A 17,863-nucleotide genomic window follows, 5' to 3' on the forward strand; every position below is an offset into this window, starting at 1 on the left:
GGACATTTCGAGGCACAGCCCCCTTCAGCGCAGGGCGGAGGTGCCGCCTCGCCCGAGGTGACAAGGGCAAGGCTGCCTTCGTCCTGCGTGGGGACAGGCCTGGAGCGGATCTGGCAGAGTAACCCCCTGCACCGTGGTCAGCTGGGACCCGGGCCTGACCAGCGCTCAGAAGTGAAGTCGAGAATCATAGAATGGTTTGGGTTGGAAGGGACCTTAAAGATCATGGAGTTCCAACCCCCCTGCCATGGGCAGTGACACCTCCCACTAGACCAGGTTGCTCAAAGCCCCATCCAGCCTGGCCTTGAACACCTCCAGGGATGGGGCAGCCACAGCTTCTCTGGGCAACCTGTTCCAGTGCCTCACCACCCCCACAGGAAAGAATTTTTTCCTAATATCTAATCTAAATCTCCCCTCTTTCAGTTTAAAACTGTTCCCCCTTATCCTATCGCTCCGCTCCCTGATCAAGAGTCCCTCCCCAAAGGGACAGCTAAAGGCCAGCGAACAGCAGATCAGGGTAGCTCTGGTCTGTGGAGGAGCAGGGGAGCGATCCCGATGCTCCACAAAAAATGGGGATAGAGGGTATGGCTTTGGGGAGCAAAGAGAGACAGCCCCACAGGGCTGCATAACAGAGGGTTTCGGGTGCCAAGCGTTCATGAACGCTTAGCACCATAACGTGTTTATGCACCGACAGCTGCATAAAGGGACATGATTAAGGTCACACATAACCACTGGTAGATTTAAGCACAGAACTCCAAAATCTGGACTTCCCAGATATTTTAGTAACCAAATGGAGGAACAAAAGGAGCAACTTCCAGGAAAGCTTTTCAGGGGGTGCTTTACCCCCAGTGCTGTAAACTAATAAGGGTCTAAATCCAAAGATTGATACTCTCTAAGAAACCCGTGCAGTGGTAAACCCAATTTCACACGCATCGAACCCAGGCAGCTTGAAGAGAATTTCACCTGGAAAAAACCTCAGACAAGTCCCGCTGTATTTTTATGCTCAATGTGGATCACAACTAATTAAACATAACAACAAAAACTGGTTATAAGCATCAGTTGTTTTCCCAGTGATAATATTAATTGTGGAGGGGAGGCAGGACAAATACCGGGAATGACAAGTGAAAATTACCCCAGGTGAAGTACTGGAAAAGTCAAGAGCTGTAAGTGCTCTCAGATTCCAGAGACCTGAAAGCCGAAAAAAGTGAAACATGGAGTTGCAATTGCAGTAGTAAACTTCATGCCAAATGGCTAGAGAAAAGCTAAGATAATTCTTCCATTTCTTAGAAGTGTTCCACACTTCAGAAAAGGCAAAGAAAAATTGTAACCCTGGAAAATGGAGGCCTGCAATTTTTACCTCAAGGGTACTGTAGGAAAAGAGTTTGAAAAGAGTTAACCAAAGACATGGATGTAAGCAAGATCAAATGTGAGCTTAGTATTGGCAGATGATGTCTGCCTTTTTTGAGATGCTTGATGTTATGGGCAAAGGAAGTGTTTTATGGCTGATGCAGAATAATGGACTGTAGTGAGGTGCCTGAAATGGAAGTTATTATCAATTCTGGAAAAGACCAGAATTTAGGAGAACTTCAATGAAGGCAAAGCGTGCAAGCACAGGGGGAAAGAGTGTCGAGTAGAGCTGAATGGGAAGTACTGGGCTGAGGGAGGTTACCAATGACATCCTGGGGTGTTATTCTTGGAACTAATCTTTGTTTCATATTTTCCTTTAACAATTTTGGCAGGAAAAGACAGCAAACTGACAAGACCAAAAAGAAGATGGAAAGAATTGCTGTTAAAAAGGAATGAACTAAGACGACTGATCTACGGGATCATCCCATGGAAGTGACTGAGGAAGAGAAAGATGCGGTTGTAGTCAACAGTTACACAATAAACATCATTACCTATACCTATATGATGCAATGGCATAAAAAGCAAAGACTAATCTTAGGATGTGTAACGGGAGAGTTGTGGCAGGGAAGTGTTCATGCCAGCAGGTTCTGCCATCCCCTTGGGAAATTGCACACCATTCTGGCCACCCTTCTTCAGCGAGAGGCAGCTAATCTAGCATGCCCAGAGATGATTTGCTAGCACAGCCAAGGAAAAGAACAGTCTATTTTAGGAGGTTACCAGAGCATGGCTTGTTTAATGCAGCAGACTGAAAGCTGAGACAGAGGGTATGGTTGCCATCTGCCATAAACCGTGGAAAATGATGTGTGAATTCAAAGGTAATGCTGAATATGAGGATAAAACTGTGTGTGAATGAATACTTTTATGCCAGGAAGTGAAATCAAGAACCTAAGAAAGCATCTTGGGTTCTAGAACATTTGGGCAAAACCCCAAACATTTTAGAACAGAGTGAACCTTGTAACTTGGTGCTGCAACCACAAAGGAGACTGGGCAGCAGTGCCTGACAAAACCCCTTCCTGCCCTGACTTCCACCCCCTGGGCCCAGCAATGGAAATCTTAAAAATAATAATTACACTTAATTCTGTACCTTTTCACAATATCTTTTTCAGCCACTCCTACGTGACGGGATGTGAGTCTAAATAAAAGTCTGTTCAGCCTCTCCTGTGTGACTCACTTGGTGCTGCCATGGGCAGCAAAGCTGCTCAGCACCTGGAGAACTCAAAACAATGGGCTACTGCTGCTCTGACCACCTTGGGAGGAAGATGGGGAAACAATGCTTGTGAGCAACAAGCCTGTTTCTACTAAAAGATTATTTCACTTCTTGTTTCTCCTTTGGGCAGGAATGGGGCATTACTAACCAGTTCCTTCACCTCCGCAACTTTACATGTCAGAAGAAAGGGATCATTTAAATGGTTTTGGAAGACACTGGATACTCCAGGAGCTATCCTGAGAGATGGGTGTGAAACAAGGAAGCTGTGTATCCACCCACAGTCAGGACATGCCTCTCCTACAAAAAAAAAGGCTATCAGTCCTTGTCAGATCTTCCAGTCCTGCCCATTATTTCCCAAGGGACACACCACCCTTCCTCCCTCCAAGCACCGGCCAGTGCCCTGCAGTGTGAATTGCCCTTTCCAGTTTCTGCTGGGAACTCCCAGCTCCTCAGACCACGTCCGCCACTTCTTGATCCGAAGCCTGGAGCCCAGCGCTTCAGCAAGAGCCACTTGGCTCCTCTCTCATTAGTGCCCAGGCAGTGAAAGATCTTGGGATGTTTTTCGCAAATCACATGGACCTGACTTTTAGATCCTAAATCAACACAACCCCTTCCACTAGAAATGACAGAAGCCACTGCCTGGCTGTTGAATTGCCAGTACCTCACCTGACAGAAAATCACTTTCCTTGAAATTGCTCCACAGCCACAAACCTGCTTCCACTTGTGAGGACTGATGTAATCACTGCCCAGGCTAATGGGACTGTCCCTTTTAATTTTCTAGATTTGCATAACTCTGGAAGTCTATACTTAAAGCTTTGTGCTGTTTCACACAGTTCTGGGTCCCAACTCTTGCCTTTCGGCAGTCGCTGTCTTAACCACTGAGACCAGCAGTGAATGTATGAGTTACAACAGATAGTGAGCTTTTAAATACCCATGGATTTCTTAGCAAAGAGTAACTATGACCAAGTGACCAGAATACACATTCTAAAAATAATCAACAAATGTAAGTATATCTCACAAAACTACTGCTGACCTCAAGCAGTGTTATACTCATACAATTTTTCTCAACTCCTTTGGGTCATCTAAGTGTACCAACAGCCCCGTGAAGACAAACCCCTAAAACTGACTTTTAATTTTCTACTTATATTTTTTTTTCTCTGTTAATTCCTTTAAAAAGTATTTTTGCTGGAGAAAGAAACCGGTTTCCTACCTGTTTTCAACAACTTTTTTTTTAAACAGCAGGACAAGAAAAAACAAAGTTCTGCTTTTGCAAAACAGGTTTTTGAAAGCATTGGGTTCGTATTTATTGCCTCATGCAATCAGTCTGAAGCAATTTACTTTGAAGTTAGAAATAAAAAAAGAGAAGGCATGAGTTGAGCTTCAGCCTGCCAGTTCTGAGTAGTTTATCCTTGACCCAGAGTGAATATGAATTTTGTCTTTCACTTGCACCACCACCACTAATAAAAGCCCTGTATAGACTCACTGGTTTCATTTAATTCTTTGCAAATAGATTTCCTTCAAACCATGATATTCCTATTCCTTGCCATTGACAACAGGTTTCCACAACAGAAACAGGATGAAGCTTTGTAAGTATTTCTGTTAGTGATTACAGAAAGGAGAGAACCTGCTCCATCTCCCAGCACAGTGCCAGCTCTGCAGGAGAAGCTGAAATAAAAAGCAGCAATTTCTTATTTACTTAGTTGATATCTGGGCCAACCATATGAACAGCTCCATGGTTATATTCAATTTGCTGATATAAAAGGAAGAAAAAGCAGGTTTCTTCCAGAGTAAAACAGCTCTTTAAAGTTGTTATCACTCAAGCTTTTTGTAATTCCTCAGTGAGCAGAAGTTCAGTTTCCCTGGAAGTCATCCACAAACACAAACCTTAAGTTTTTAAGACCCGATATGAGCATTTATACACGTTCCCCTTTTAAATCCCGCAGCCTCTCAAAAGCAGTCCCTCATTATCAATTTTTCCTTGTCACAGTTTTTAAGCTTATGTTCCTGGTTTTACACTGAAATTTCATACAGTTTTTAACCAACTAGCTCTTCCTTCACGAGGCCCTAAAACCCATCCCATGGTTCCAGCATTGGTAACATCTCTGCGGGCTGAGTACTGCACGCCTCCATCCAGGTTCAGGCCTTATTCTTGCCTTTTCTAGGGCACTTATTGTGCCACTTCCAGACTAAGTCTTTGGTTTTTCATCATCTGTTGCACCAACTCTGTCTTGACAGTGGTTGAACATTGATGTCCTTCCCTCGAGGAGCGCTACATGACCAGGCAGCTCCCTCAAAATGAGAGCACTGCCAATTTTAACAGGAGGAAGAAAGTATATGGAAGGAAGAGCAAAGGCAATTTACACACAATCCACATGCAAGGGAAAGCTTCCTTTAATCCTTTATTATCTTAGTTTTGGTGCTTTCACTAGGATCCGTTCCTCAAACGCAGTTTGGTGTTCATCTGGGGTAAAATGGCTCGAGTCAGCAAATGCACAGGTAACAAGACTTGGACATCTACTTGAACGTGACCAACTGTTTCCTTTTCAACTCGTGTTCTGCAAACAGTAGCACTGTAAACCAAAATACATCACTATAGGCACTGCGCTGGGAATGACATCAACATATAGCAATCAAAAACCACAGATTACAAATTCATTTAATCCTCTTACACTCAAAAATATTTCTGTGTCATTTGCCTCTTCGATATTCTCTTTTAACACTGTTTTTTACCTCACCCATTTTGTTTTCTCTTTCGTTGCATGACCATGAGATAAAGCATTTTCCTCCGCGTTTTCCATGAGGTAAAGCATTTGAGTTTTTCTAAAGTGCCTCAAATATGCAAAGCAATTATAACTACTTAGTAACAAGAATATTGATGAGGGAAATGCAGTTTCATAAGTGGTTGGAAAGAGGCACGTCCAAATTCCTGCTCTCTCACAGAAGTTAAAAAATTCAACACAACATTAAATAGTCATATTGCATATACATGCAAACTGCAATTGAAGTTACTATAAAACAGGTGGTTTGTTAAAATGAGTCTTCTATGGCCCTGGATCTCTATTTAATAATAAATAATAAAGTGAATATTGCTTTAATAATAATATTTAAAATAACAAATAAGTACATAAATAATCATAAACCAGGATTTCGCATTTTTTTAACCAAACATGGACTTCCTGTAAGTTATTAATGCATGGCCTGAAAATAACTAGGAAAAAAAAAAAATTGACATGACTGTAAAAATCAAAGGACAAAGTGAGAAAAAAGAGCTTCCCAAATATAACAAACAACTCACATGGAGTTACCTGTTGAAATTCCCAGTGCGAACAACGGAACAGTTGGAGCTGCTTTTTGAAGAAAAGTCACAAGAGATTTCATAGCACAAATATTAGGCAGCTACACAAAGAGGTCTCTCAGCTCCCCCTGTGAACAGAAGAGGTGCACTATGGCTCCTTGCTTATCTACTATGTTCTCCTGAACTTATTGTGGACAGCTACCATGTCCCAGCTGTTAGGATCACTGGGATGAAGCAGCTGCCTAAATCTGCTCCGTTTCTCCACTTTGAACACATTAGATCATAGAATCACAGAATGGTTTGGGTTGGAAGGGACCTTAAAGATCATTGAGTTCCAACCCCCCTGCCATGGGCAGGGACACCTCCCACTAGACCAGGTTGCTCAAAGCCCCATCCAGCCTGGCCTTGAACACCTCCAGGGATGGGGCAGCCACAGCTTCTCTGGGCAACCTGTTCCAGTGTCTCACCACCCTCACAGGAAAGAATTTCTTCCTAAGATCTAAATCCCTACTCTTTCAGTTTGAAGCTGTTACCCCTTGTCCTATCACTCCAGCTAGCTGCCTAAAAGGGAACGCAGAAAGAGCTGGCACTGCTGTGTAGAAACCACACTGTGGTGAGACACCAAAGCTGCTGGAGCGTGATCTACATGACTTGCAAGAAGCAGAGCCAAGAAGTAATTACCTGACAGCTTTCCAGAAAAGCATTGAGGGAAATGACTATGCTATCATAAGTACAGTTAAGTACAATTTATGTGTTCCAGAAAAATTACTTTAGAGAAAGCACACGGAGTCTTACAATTTTTCATGGGAATCACTGCCATGCCTTGTCCCCTGTAAAACAAAGTAATTTTGCTGCCCTCACTGAACAGAAAGATTTAAACAAGGCTGCAGAGAATAACGACTTCCCGTGCAGATATTCTGCTATTGCAGTCCAGCACCGAGGAATGAATTCTGTAACCAGTTCTTTAAAGCCTGAGGATGTTTTATAGGCTTGGCACCATGCAAAGATTTTGGGGAACCAGACAAGAAACCCACAACCGTGCAGTTAGAACACATTGCTAGAGAGAAGCTATAGGCTTCCAGCCAGCGCTAGTCGGCCACTGTCGTCCGTGACCTTTGGATACTGAGAAATGGCCACCTTTGGTAGAAAAGCTGCACCCGTAAATTAAAAGACAAATCCACTTAGGCCAGTCTAAGTAATGAAGAGGGAAACTGGGCGGGGGTGATGGCTATCACCACCCTCATTCACATACTGCCCTTTGTAAATAGATACTTGGAAAAGATAAATATCTTGTGCTTCATCCAATTCCTACTTTGGCTTCTTTAATTTCTCTTTCAGAGGGGGATTATCCTGTTCTGACCTTAGAAGAGATTCAAACAACTTTTGGTGGGTTTTTTTTTTTTTATTGGGTTGTTGGTGGTTGGTTTTTTTTTTTCAGAAAGGGGTTTGTATTTTTAATTTGTTACCTTATTTTCTTAGAGTTTTAACCCATAAAGTCTTGCAGTTAAGAGAACTAAGCCCTAGCCAATGAAAAACAAATAAAAGTAAGCAGGTCACTTTCGTGACTGCAAAGAACATACTCAGTATTTATTCTAAGACACTCAAGAGAAAGGAAAAAATGAATTTAATTTTTTTAAATCAGTTTAGATCCACTAGATGCAGACATCATCTTAACAACATGTGCAAAATGTATTCTGCAAATACTGTTATTGTGCAGTTCAGTTTTTCAGGTTGGGAAGCTATCTGGAAGAGAAAAAGATACTTTCCAAGAATGATCAGCTGAGGGGAATTAAAAAATCCAAATCTCATTTAGAGTCTTAGAAGGAAAAAGTAAACAGCTTGTCACTTGCAAGCAGGGGAAGATTTTGAAAACCCTCAAGGCAGAAGTCTAACAGGCGTTTCTAACCCATTTGATTTCATGTCTTGTACTCTCCAGTGGATACATCCTCAGTCAAGGTCACCTTTCTCTTCATTAAGGAGTATTTAGTGGCATTCACGCACTTGTTCAAACAGTTTACCTTCAAAAAGGCTTCAAAATACAGTCTATTCCTTTGGATCTCTGCATTCAATGTAGTTAAGGTTTTGCAAGAAGGGGAAAACCAGAGGGACAGGTACCAAGTCCTTTTGCCTCCCAATATAGTGCAGAAAAAAAAAAAATATCTGCCTTTATAAATACAACCGGGGTGCTGACTGGCTGGTGCCTGCTTATCCTAATGAGCTTAAAATCTTATTTGTAGTGGACATCTGTCAAGACAGAAGTGAGGCATGCAAGTCCTCTTAATCCATTAGCTCTAAATCCAGCAGAGCTTTCACACTCCTTTTTTTGAATTGAAGAAGAAAACCTGAGTGGGAATGTACAATGGGACAGTGTATGGCTTCCAGAGCAGATCCTGGACAGTAAGGCACATGAGGTTTCAAGGCAAACAACAATGAAAACTGACAACAAAACTGGGATCATGATGGAAAGCTTGTGAGACAAAGGCCAGTCTGCTGTTTGGGATAAAACAGTGAGTCTGATTTTTTTTGTTGTATTTTCCTAGTTCATCTGGATTTTTAATCAAAAATAAAACCAAAGACAGAGAAAGGATGGGCTGCACACCTTCTCACAGTGAGATTGCTAATACTATTGCAAGAAGTGGTCTTAAGGCTTTGAATAAACCCAGAAGTGTTTTGCGTATCGATCCAGGAGATAAAGGAATCCCTCTGCTGGTTAAAGGTTCATCTTGCTACAATATTGATGAATTCCACCAATATGCGATCCAGGGAAAAGACTACCTGAGAGAAAAAGAGGATAAACTATCAGAGCAGGGTGAAAATGATAATTTGCAGTTATCTTCGAAGGCTCATTCAGATCCCCAGATTTCCAGGGAAGACAAGAAAATTGACAGGGCACCCACAGATGCTGAAGTTATATCCGAACTGATTGAGTCTCAAAAACACATCACTGAGGCCATACAGATCAGAAAGCAAAGCTCCTGTGAATCAGAAGCATCAGCTTTCATTTGGGACGACAACAATGAAAGCAATGCAAAGCAAATACCAAAGAAAGGAAAGAAGCAAAAAAATCATAAGCTGGCAAAGCAAGGTCGACCTAGCAAAACTAAAGAAAAGTCCATTTTAGCCCCGTGCAAGACAGAGGAAAAAGTAGATTTCCCAGAACTGCTTGTTAAGGCCCATCAGAGTGCATACGCCTACTTAAATCCCAACCTTTCCAAGTATGAAACTATACTTCTGATGGCCAACCAGGCTACCCAAACCCAGCTCTTTCTACAGCAGATGGTAAGCTTTCTCCTGCTTCGCTTTGATGAAATCAACCAGCTCCTGGAAGAAATTGCCTACGATGGGGAAAATCTTCTCAAAGACGTAGGTGGGAATCTAGCATGGCCAGCAGAAAAAGGTGATTTGAAGGAGCACCCCGATCTTCTGCAACAACTACTGCAGTATACAGTCAATAAAATGCAGTTACTGAGTGGGACTCTGGCCTCCCTCACCTCCGACGCCCTGCAGGAGACATGCAGCTACCTGCAGTCTGCTGTGAGCAACTTGAAAGGAAAGCTGAAAGCAAAGCAAAGCTTTGATGAACGCCTGCTACGGACGGTAAGGCTGCTCGAAGCCTCAACAGTGGGTTCCCCTCAGTCCCACGGTGATGACAGGACTCTGTGTTCTGAGGACAGTGGCATTGGCGTGGACAATGAATCCCTCAAAGAGTTCAGTGCTCTCAGCCAGCACGGAGGACAAGCAAGCTGTGATTCCTGTGCACATGGACATCTGTCCCAAAAGCATGCCAGGACAGTGGAGCATAGGCGTGATAGGACAGTGCCACCAGGCACAGATGCATCCCATGACTGTGCACTTGAAAGGCATTTTAAAGATATATTTTATTCATCCAAGCAGCGTAGGGAAGCAATGTCTTGCCAGTGTGGAGTACCAGAAGGCATTTCTACCATGCCCCAATATGCAGGCTTGAGAAAAAGCCGTTACTATAGCTCCTTCCAGTCTGACTCTGCTCAGGAAGGTGAACATCTCAAAATCTGTGAATCAACAGATTTTCCTTCTGATGATGATGACGAAGGGAGCACCCTCGGAGAGGACGACGACAACACAAGTTTATCAGAAATGGGGAAGGATGCTCTGCCAAGGAGGCCCCTGTCTTCACCTGCGGTCACTGATAAACAAAGGCAGTCCATCAAGAGGACAGAGAATGCAGAGACAGAGGAAATTATTCTGAAGATGAAAGATGCCATCAGTGAAAAAATCAAGTTTGTCCCAGCTAAATCTGGGCGTAAAGAATGGATAGAGGATGAGAGCGGAAGAGCAGTCCTAACAATAAGGCCCAGTACAGCAACAGGCAGCCAGAAAACTTTTGGGAAACAACGGCGGTCCAGGTCAGAGGAGTCCCTCAGAAGCCAGGCAGAGGACCCGACCCTCCTAGAACTTCAGAGAACTCAAAAAGAGCTCAACAAAAGACTGGAAATGTTTTATGGAAAGCAGGATACAGATAACAACCTGGAGCCTTGGAAATCAAGAACAGCACCTCATCTGCAGGATGAGCAAGTTACATCTAGGTCCTCCAGCAAACTGAAGGCATGCCTCTCAAAAAATTTCAGCGTCCTGCCTAACCAGGATAAAGTCCCTTTGTTCATGGTTGATCAAAATCCTATCCATCAGCTGGATGAAAAAAGAGGCAGGAAGCCTTTAAGAGCCGCTGTGCCCACCCAACAGACATCAGGAGGCAAAGAAAAGGAGCCTCCGGGAGCACAAATGCTCAGTGGCAGCAGCTGCGCCCCTCGACAGTCTGTCAAAAAGCTTATTGAAACATTCAGTCCTTCTGATGATCTTGTAAAAGCCGCACCTTTAAGACCTTTAGGACCAATAAAGTGCATCAGAAAATTTGGACTTCCAGCCATCCCACCCACCATTCCCTTTCAGAGAGGCCTCGGACCTTTAAATCTTAAGCATCGTATTTCACCAGTAGAAGACACAAACCCTTCAAACACCAGTGGAGTTTCTTCTAGTTTTCCAAATGCCTTTCCTCCTGCACCAGCTGCAGAGTTAAGCAAGAAGGACCCAAAGGAAGAGACTGATGAAGACATTGAGAACCTGCCACCACCACCACCTGAAATGTTAATGGACACTTCTTATGACTTATCTGAGCCTGAAGAAACTGCAAGAATAGAAGGAAACTCTTCAGAAGATGCCAAAAAGCCCGCAAAAACAGAATTTCAGGCTACTAAGAGATCACAAGTTTCCCCCAAAATGAAAGCCTCCCTTCAGTCCATTGACTTATTGCCAAGTAAAAATATGAGCGGCCCCAGTGCGATCACTAATAAAGGTCTAAGGAATACGGGAGCAGAGAATGAGAAACTGCAGAGGTACTCTCTGGAGCTGAACCCTACCAATGTGCACATCCCCAGCCAGGAGGAGATACTGGCAACCCAGAGAAAAGAGGCTGCAGATTTGTACAAGCAAACCCATAAAATTATTCCTCTCCAAAATCCCAGTGGGTCTTCAAAACCACACAGCAACAGCTCAGAGAGCAAAGAGCCCAGTTCATCTGCGACCTCAGTGCAATTCCAGAAGCGTGGTTCTCCTGATTCCCTCAGGAGGAATGAAAAAGGCTCAGCATTTGCCAGGAGGGTCTCCCCAACAAGAACTCCTCCTTCCTCTCCACCAACTGAGAAACGGCTTTTCAGCCCTGCTGCACACCACAGACACTCTCTGCAGGCTTTCAGCAACCCGCAACCAAGCTCACCCACCATGCAGAGGAAGCCCAGTCCCCCCTCGAGCCCCAGGGTGCCCAGTCCACCCTTGCAGAAGAAGCTGCCCTCTCCACCACCCCAGCGAAAACCATTCAGCCCTCCCACGGGACACAAGCAAACCTCACCAACCCCTCACCGGCTGCTGGGCCCCCCAGCCTACCGCCGAGATGCAAGTCCCCCTCTGTTCCCCATCACCCCCTCCCCACCAACCTCCCCGTCCCGCTCCCACAAGGGAGCGAGAGCTGGGCTGGATGCTGGGGATGAGCACCAGCTCTCCTCCTCCAAGAGGGGCAGCAATGTCCGTTCAATATTTTGCCCAGCCACCTCTTCCTTATTTGAAGCCAGACCTCCACTGGTAACCACCAAACCTGCTGCAGAGGTGACCAGCCAGCCTGAAGCTTCACCACTTTCCCAGAAGAGCAGTCTGCTCTCCCAGCAGCCCGGAGACCGGACCAGAAAGCTGTCCCTGAGTGCTGCCAATCCTCAGCCGTTCGTGAGGAGAAGTTTCTCCGATCGCCGACCAGGGGTCCAGTTTCGTCTCCCAGCTCCTGTAACAGCTGGCAGTGAACCTGCACTTCACCAAGCGAGGTAAGAAACTTCCTACTACGCCAAGGAAGCAGAAGTATAGCACTGCGTTGGCTTCCTAAACTCCCGATGGGAATTTAATGTCGTTATGGGATTTCCCAGAGAAGTGCCCTGTTTACATGCAGAACAAATGGCTGGGCAAAGATAACACTGTAGTTGGACAGTTGGACAAGATCATCGTTGTAGGTCCCTTCCAACTGAAATTATTCTATTTGATTCTGTTCTAGTGTCTTGTCCCAGATTTCAGTAGACTGTCAGTCTGAATAAAGGGAAGAGTTAACTTTCCATAGAATCATAGAATGGTTTGGGTTGGAAGGGACCTTAAAGATCATTGAGTTCCAACCCCCCTGCCATGGGCAGGGACACCTCCCACTAGACCAGGCTGCTCAAAGCCCCATCCAGCCTGGTCCATGGGTTGGTCAAGCCTTACACTTACAGATCTGCTGTGACAGGCACCCCAGGGAAAATTCAGTGTTCGTTTCATGGCACAGAACTGCCCTTATTTCAGTTGGGGCTAAGGACATCCACATTCAGTTCTTAGCAAAGCTCTGAAGTAACCCTCAGGTTATAAATGTCTTTAAACAACCACGAGAAGGTAGGCTTGGATCAATAGGAAAGGTATTTTTCCTAACAACAGCATCTCAGTCTGTAAACTGTTCAGCTGAAATCCACATTAAAATGTTAGAAATCAGCTGGCAAGAACGACAGACAGATAGTGTGTAGGCGAGGATCTGTATGGACGTAATTATAGATTCTTGAGCTTCTCATGTAGGCTTTCAGATCTAGCAGCTGATTTCAAGTCTGATGGGTCCACAGCCCAAGCCTGGTTTTCAAAGCAGAAAAACTTCCCATGGCTACTGGAGATTCATTGCTCTGAAAAAGGCAGTCTAAAGAAACTGAAGCATCAATACACGCCAATTCCATGTTTACAGCCATTGGTGACCATTTGTAAAAAACTCAGACTTAGCTTTAAGTTTTCTCTACCAGTTAAAAAGAAAAAAAAAACCACACAAAACCAGCCAGGAAACAGAAATGGGTATTTGGGAATACTCAAAGATCAATGTAACAGCCTGGAAGTACAAAGTGTTGTTATTCTAGTTTCTTAGCATCTTAGGATGTTTAAGTCCATTAAGCTCTAAGCTCCGCAAGAGGATTAAGACCCTTCTCAGGTAACCTCTCCTCACGTGAGGAGTATTTTTACTCTTGCCACCGAACAGCTGAAATCACACAAATTGACCCCATGAGTAGGGACTGCAAGACCAACCCTAACAGGAGATAAAATTGCACTCGGTGTGTGGCGAGTACAGGGACAGTCATGGATACTGAAGTCAGAACATCCAGGCGTTCCCTCCCCAAAGACAGAATCAGGACCAAGTTTCCCACTCTGACAGTAGAGGAACGTGCTGAACACAACATGCGAAAACCACTGGGAAATGCAAACTGCTCTGTGTTCACATTTTTAACATCGCATTATATTCTGACTTTTGAAGGTTTCCTAAAAGTCCTATACGTTATTGCTGGGTTTTCTGTTGTTAGGTACTGTGTGAAGACAAGTTTGTCTACTCCGGTGCCTGCTTGCAGAAATAAACGTTTTCAAAAGAGGCTTTATGTCAAACCTTGCAAGACAAAAGCCCTGGCAGTTTTATGGATCAATTTTAAAAACAGTCTGTTATAAATTGTTAGCTAATTTATGCTCCAGTTGGGTGCATTATCTTTCTATCGTAATCTGTCAGAGCATAGAGAGTAATATAAAAAAAACCACTGTAAATAAAATTATCCCTTTCATGAAAAAAATTATATATCCTAATGTTATGATATACAGCATTTTGGAAAATTGAAATATATCCTGAGCCAAATTTGGCTTACCATTTATACAAATGGACATCAAAAGCAGTCCTACTGTGTTAGTCCAAATTTATATAAAAATAAGTAAAAGGGAAATTTAGCCCATTAATTACCACATGCACTGATTTAAGACGCAATACACTACTGTGTGTTTTCTTACACATAAAATAAGCTGCCCAGAGTAAACTTTTACAGACCTTGTATTGAATGGTCTGAGTATCACAGCAAATGTGCTGACAGGCAGAGAAGGACCCTTTTAGGATACAGTACATGGCAAAAGCTCCGAGAGCCCCTCACATCACTGCTGGTCATCTCCTCCCACTGAGGACCAGAGTGGTTGCCACAGCTGTGAGCACCACATCCCCACACACAGATGCTGACTCCTGCTCTTACAGCAGGTGCCATAACAGACAAACCACCATGCTCTGATCCGCCTTTCTCCATCAAGTCCATTAAGCATCCAGGGCTTCCTCTGCTTTGCAATTCCTTCAGCTGACAAAGGGAAATTTCAAAATGTCTCCCTAAATCAGATGTCGTATTCCTAAACCTCCTCATTCTGTCCGTGTTTGCATCTGGTCTCAAATTCACAAGCTATTCCCACTCAGCTGTCAGTCTCCTTTCCTTCATTCCTTGCCCTACCTCTCCTCTCCAAGTATAACAATGCCTTTCTTTTTCTAGTCTGTTTGAGGTTTTTGTGTGTTATTACCAGCTTCAAGCACCAGTCACAGGAGGGAGGGGAGACAGTCAAACCTGCAATACAATCACTCTTTTATAGGTGAAACATTTTGAAAATCAGTAAGTTAGCTAGTTTCCCCCATGCTCCTAAATTCCAGGACATATCACTCTACTTTTTCCATGCCCAATTAAAAGATCCATTTTCTGAGAAGCAGATTGCTAAAGATAGGAGCTTCTACAAGCAACATGTTCCTCATCAGGCAGCTGAGTCCACTCTCCCACTCACACCATTTGAGCAGAGACACCAAAAAAAAATTAGAGAAGAGGCAACTTCCATCTCATTTTGCCAGCTGGCATTGCCAGGCATTAAATGTCAGTGCTGTGCACAGATTTGTGGGTCTTCTGCACACTCACTGCTCCCCTAGAAGGCAAAAAGTGCTCCTTTCCCAACATGTTTCCCATTCACGCCATGCTCTAAGGAATATCAGGACTTAAAACATCATAGGGCTGGAGCTAGAGCTTTTGTGTTTAGTCGTGGGGTACTTGACAAGAGTTTTGGTTTCCATGCTCAAGTCAGTACAACTGGTTCCTGTTTGAACAGCCTGTGGAGGGGCAGGCAGACTGAGCTAACTTTCCTGGTTTCTAAGCTTGCTCATTTGACAGCAATCAGCAGTTACTGGCATCTTATCAAGGCATAATATGTACAATTGCTCTGCTCATAGAAATCCTGTTAATCTGTAACAGGATTTCTGTGTATGCAGTTAAACGAAATAATATTTCACAGAGAGTGCTAATCTCCCAAGAGGTAGAGCAGAGATAGAAGATTAAACGCTATTGCCTTTAAGATATTGTTCAAGGATGGCTTGAGAATGGATTGGCTTGACTGAACCAGGCCCAAAGCCAGTATCCCAAGTGACACCTTCTGCAATCGGCAGATATTTGAATCTGGGTTAGTTTCATGACTGACCATGTATCACAAATCTCTTTATTCAGCAGTTCAAGTCAGTAGAGTCCTAGCAATCAGAATAGGAACACAACAGCTTTTCTGTAGTTGAAAGCTAATTCAGTTTAGCAGTTTATGTACTTAAAATGCAATAATAACTCCCAGATAACTCTGGATTATTTCCTCACGTTGAGCTTGAACCACTTTATTTACAGCACCACAGGGCACATTTTGGCATGAGGGCCCATGGTGTGAGATATTCATGACTGGCTTTCTGAATCTTGATTCATAAAGTCCCTGTGCTCATAGAGATTGCCAGTGCAACCTCAGGAACATCATTTACACATTCTGTGTCCCAGTCCTCCTGCCTCCAAGAGCAGCAGATTTACACCATCAGAACACACATCCCACAGTCATATTGGCATGCCCAGAAATCACTATAACCACACTAAGCAGATGCGTAACAGAGGTAAGACCTTTCCTCCATCCGAGTCTGGAACAAGGCTTTTCACTCAAATCTGTCTCTATCTGCAAGCAAAGCCAGATTCATACCAATCCCCTGTTAAACGTATGAAATGTCTGCTTCCCAAGAGAGTTTTGGGAGGGGACAGTACAGTGCATTTGGCATCACATTAATAAAATAAAGATGGTGCATATAAAGAGCATATACACAGGAGGAGACAGGGAATGACATAAAGCTTTATGGGTTAACACGATCTAATCAGCGCCGTTTTAAAAAGTCACAATTCCTTAGCTTCTTAACTTAAGCATCTTTCCTTCCGCAGCTTGGAGGAGAGCCCGAGAAAAGCAGGCGACTCTTGGAACAGCCCTGGTGTCCCTGAAATCAAGGAGTCCAACAGATCCGCCTCCCACCCTGAGCTCTATGTGGTGGGCCAGGGGCTGCAGAGGGACTGACAGCAGAAGCACCCCCAAAGGCAGTGGCATGAGCAAGGACTGAGATCCCAGAGCAAGGACACAGCCTTTCCCAAGCCTTCAAAATGCATCTTTTTTTCCCCCACAAGGAAACAATATGATGGCATTGCATCTTATAAAAAAGAAAAAAACACAACCCCAAACTGCCCCCAACAACCTAAGGAAATATCAGCAAGCAGTAGCCGGCTGCTTCTCCTTCGGATTGCATTTAATGGTTTAACTCAAGATTTACATCGAGCGGAAGAAATGCTTTGCAGTTGGGTGAGTCTGAGGCAAACTGATTCGATAAAAAACAGGACATGTAGCCAAGTCCTTTGTTTCACTGTGTAGCTAAAAGAGTTAAAAAAAACCCTCAGAATTGATCATTATTTGACATGTTATTTATTCAGGAGGCATCACAGTTTCAGTTATATTAAAAAAGCGGCTGTTGTGACATTTCTGGGGGAGGAGGTAAAATCCTGAACCAATTGAGTTTTATTGCAAAAGCATCAATGGCTTCAGCAAAGCAGCACTCACTATTTATCAACATGCAGAGACAGAATAAGGTCAAGTACAAGTTAAAACAAAATAACCCCTTTTAAAGGAATAAAATTAGGGATCTTATTGCCTCAAAAAGGCTTTGATTTTCCAAATCACCTTTGATTATCATGTAATCTCATCACCTCTAGTTTCAGGGGTACAAGGCTTAATCCCGATTAGAGCAGTTTTATAATGTTGTTTGATTGGGCTATTACAAGTCCTGAGGCACCTAAGGACATGGGGGTTTTTGTGGGGATTTTTTTGGTGGGGTTTTTTTTTTTGTTTGTTTTTTAAGATAAGAGAATGCCAGCATAGAGAATCCTTTACTCCCCAAAACAGGTTTATATTCTTTCTGATTTATGAAGTTTGAAGGGATTTATTGTAATTTCACTGAAGAGTCTAGACAGATGCTTGTTAATAAAAGCACAAGTTATTTACAGTCGATTAATCCCAGCCTTTTACAGCACTCACTGGAAGACAGTTTCAGAATTTACTGTATCTTGCCCAGCTGTCTAATTTATCATCACAATTGAGAGGCAACTTTTAATTAATGTAATTTTAATTAATGTAATTTGACATGGTTTCATATGCAATTTCAGTACAGAACAAGATCCAGAAAAAAAAAGACATTTGTAGTCCTATTTTGACAGGAATAATTTTAATCTTTTCCTACAGTTTTCATGATGGTGGTATCTGGT

The 17,863-nt window shown here is 43.4% G+C and overlaps 1 protein-coding gene across 1 annotated transcript; it reads left to right on the forward strand.

Moving 5' to 3' along the window:
- Positions 1-8,492: 8,492 nt before the first annotated feature.
- PCARE (photoreceptor cilium actin regulator) lies at positions 8,493-16,628 on the forward strand. The gene is made up of 2 exons (XM_074144348.1): positions 8,493-12,253; positions 16,499-16,628. Exons 1-2 carry the CDS (start codon positions 8,493-8,495, stop codon positions 16,626-16,628), a joined length of 3,891 nt encoding a protein of 1,296 aa, XP_074000449.1.
- Positions 16,629-17,863: the final 1,235 nt, after the last annotated feature.

The sequence above is a fragment of the Numenius arquata genome, chromosome 2, assembly GCF_964106895.1.
Source record: "Numenius arquata chromosome 2, bNumArq3.hap1.1, whole genome shotgun sequence".
NCBI lineage: Eukaryota > Metazoa > Chordata > Aves > Charadriiformes > Scolopacidae > Numenius > Numenius arquata.

Coding starts and splice junctions, on each gene's coding strand:
- PCARE (XM_074144348.1), top strand. CDS start 8,493: ATGGGCTGCACACCTTCTCACAGTGAGATTGCTAATACTATTGCAAGA. Junction 12,254..16,498: donor CCTGCACTTCACCAAGCGAG/GTAAGAAACTTC, acceptor TTCCTTCCGCAG/CTTGGAGGAGAGCCCGAGAA.